This window comes from Trypanosoma equiperdum, assembly GCF_001457755.1.
Source record: "Trypanosoma equiperdum strain OVI genome assembly, contig: ctg_1107, whole genome shotgun sequence".
Taxonomy (NCBI): domain Eukaryota; phylum Euglenozoa; class Kinetoplastea; order Trypanosomatida; family Trypanosomatidae; genus Trypanosoma; species Trypanosoma equiperdum.
Window position 1 is genome coordinate 60,192 of NW_027123069.1, and position 3,055 is coordinate 63,246.

A 3,055-nucleotide genomic window follows, 5' to 3' on the forward strand; every position below is an offset into this window, starting at 1 on the left:
TTGTTTTTCTTTATCATACAACATCGACAAGCGGTCAAACGAACGGTAGAGCGTCTTACCAGTGAGAATTATGGACTTCCATTCGTTGCAGAGTACGTTGACGGAGGCCCGCGCATTAGCCTCTTCGTCCAAGACAGTTTCTTTTGACCATCATTACGAACTTTTGGAGGAACTTGGAAAAGGGGCGTACGGAACGGTATGGAAATGTTGCCGGCGGCACGACTCGTTGAAGCGACCGTACGGAGTAAAAATTATCAACAAGCGAGAGGCGGGAGCAAAAGGGTTGCGTAGTGTGATGGGTGAGGTTGAGACCATGAGTCTTCTCAGTCATCCAAATATTGTGAGATTAGAGGAGACGTTTCACGATGATCAAACCCTTTGGATTGTAATGGAATATATGGCTGGTGGTGAGTTACAGCGTGCGCTGAAACGTGATGGATCATTTAGTGAAGTCCAGACTCGTCGTATTACTATGCAGCTTCTGTTTGCGTTAGAGTTCATCCACCAAAAGGGTATTGTTCATCGAGACCTTAAACCGGAGAATTGTCTTCTTTCGGAGGGTGACTTAGTGTGTAAGATATCTGACTTTGGTTTTGCCGTGCTCGTTGGCGTGGATCAGTGCCTCATGTCCTTTTGTGGCACAACGGTGTTTATGGCACCTGAGATATTCAGCGACACAAACTATGGCAAACCGGTGGACATGTGGGCATTAGGCGTGATGGTGTATCTTATGTTCACAGGTGAATATCCATTTCTGGGTCGTACGCAGAAAGAGACGACGGAGGCTATTTTGAAGGCCAATTACAACATGAAGGATGGAAAGATTAGTGAGGGGTCATCGGCTTTGCATGACTTTATATCCAAATTACTTGTGGTTGATCCGAACCGCCGGTATAGTGCACGGGAGGCTCTAAAGCACCCGTGGATCAAATTAGGTATGAACATGGAAATTCCCGATGATGAGCCGAAGGCGCCAAAGCGAAGTGGGCTACGTCCCCGCGGCGTGTTTCGTGCTCTCAGCATCGCTATTATGGCTGCCCACCGGCTGCTTTACCTGCGGTACTGCCGCATGCTCGATAGCAGTGATTGCGGAAACTGTGCAATGCTCCGCAACTTCACCTACGTGGTGTCTGGTAGGTACGAACCACCGTGTCCGTCGTTAGAGTGTAGTGGTGTATTCCTGCGTCATCCTCGCGGTTTGCCATTGTTACTCCCAATGGTGGAGGTGAGCCGAACTCTTGAGTCGTTAGATCTGAGCAACAACAACATCTTCAATCTCACGTTCCTGCAGCAACTTGTGAAGGTGGTTGGCAATCATCCGTCTTTGGTGTCACTGAACTTGTCCAACAACCCCATTCCGGCACTGGCAGGTCGTGGTCTGCTCCGTCTTGCCCGAAGCCCGCAGTCACGACTTACATATCTCGGGTTGGAGGGAACACAACTCTCTGCTGAAGCCCTTGCTCAAATCTCATCAGCACTGAAGGAGCGACTGGCCGCCGCCCCAACGTTGTGTCTTTCCATGCAGAGTTGCACAGGCCCACGCCCTTTAGAGCAGGTGAGTCCCACGCAGTCCCGATCCGCCCGCACGACCCGTTCGCGATCACAACACGGGTCGGCACACACGTCTTTAATGAATCCTTCGCGTTCCCCGCAGTCGAAGGGGCCGCGGCTTCCACCTATCAACTCCAAGCGCCGCAACGAGAGATGAATATTAAAACAACACTTGCAGATGATTGTAGTGAAATGAGATGAAGAGGAAAAGAAAAAAAAAGGAAAAGGGAGAAAAGGAAAGAATGTGTGTGTGTGTGTGTGTGTGTGTGTGTGTGTGTGGGAGTCAATGAAAAGATATGTACGAGGTGAATGGAGCATTTTTTTTTTGCTGATGAAACTAAAACAAAGCATATGAAACATCACCACCACTGCCACCTAAAAGGGGGACCTCCCCCCCCCTTCCCGTACAATTCATGCCTATGATGATGATGTCTTTTTTAGGGGAAGGAGGCGGGAGGGGAGGGGAAAAGAAAAAAAAACGTTTCAGCATGATTTAAAACGAAGGGGAAGAGGGAGGAAAGGTGAAAGGGATGTAAAGTGATGGAGAGGAAGAAAGGATGCTGAGTACAGTTTTCGTGTTCGTTTTGCACTTTGCGTATGATTTGCCTTTTTTAATGAAAGAAAAATAAAAAACGAAAATGAAAAGAAAAGAGGAACGAGAGCAAAGGTTGGATGGGAGAGCATAAGACCGCCAGAAAGGTTTAAAAACGACCAAGATGATACGCGGGGAGAAGACAAATGATGAGATTGTGATGATTCTTTTTTTTTGTTTTGTTTTTTGTGTGCGTTTTATGTTTATGTTTATTGTTCGTGAAATCGTTGGAGATTAGCGACAACAGGAAGGACAGAAGAAAGAAAAAGGGAAGGGAATAATATTGATGGTGATAATAATAATAATAAGAGTGAAACGACATTTGTGGAGGTCCTTCTTTCTTTCTTTCTTTCTTGTTTTCTCCCTTTCATTCGCTGTGTTTGCCGGTGGCGTGTGCTAATCGATTCGCTTTTTCATTCATGACGGTTGTGACGGATAGATGAGGGAGACATGCGGATCCATTTATATGTGTATTAATGAATAATTCTCACTGACTCGTCGTAACCTCTTCTTTTTATTGTCGATTTGCGCCGCTGCATCTTTTTGTCTTTTTTCTTCTGTTAAGTTTACTCTCATTTTCAACTTTTGCGGAGCTTCTCTTTCATTCGTTTTTCTATTTATTTTCCCCTTTTATTAATTTATTGGTCCATAGGCACACACACACACACACAGACACAGACACACGTACGCCACTTTTTCAGTTTCCTCCTTCCCCGACACCCGAACGCAAGAACTTTAAAAAAAAAACTCTTCTTTTTAAATATAAGCAAATAAATAAATATAAATAAAATATTGTTCGTTTGTCTTTTGTTTTGGGTGCTTTCTCCTCTCGATGTTCCAAACATGTAAATAAGTGAATACGTGGGCACTCGCTTCACTTTCCTCTCCCTTTACCCTTTCGTTTTTTTTTTT

At 45.2% G+C, this 3,055-nt stretch overlaps 1 protein-coding gene across 1 annotated transcript; it reads left to right on the forward strand.

Annotated features, from left to right (window-relative positions):
- Positions 1-70: 70 nt before the first annotated feature.
- On the forward strand, positions 71-1,708 carry TEOVI_000729800 (protein kinase, putative; the record flags this gene model as incomplete). Its single annotated transcript, XM_067220284.1, has 1 exon — positions 71-1,708. The coding sequence occupies one exon, from the start codon at positions 71-73 to the stop codon at positions 1,706-1,708; it is 1,638 nt and encodes a 545-aa protein (XP_067076385.1).
- Positions 1,709-3,055: the final 1,347 nt, after the last annotated feature.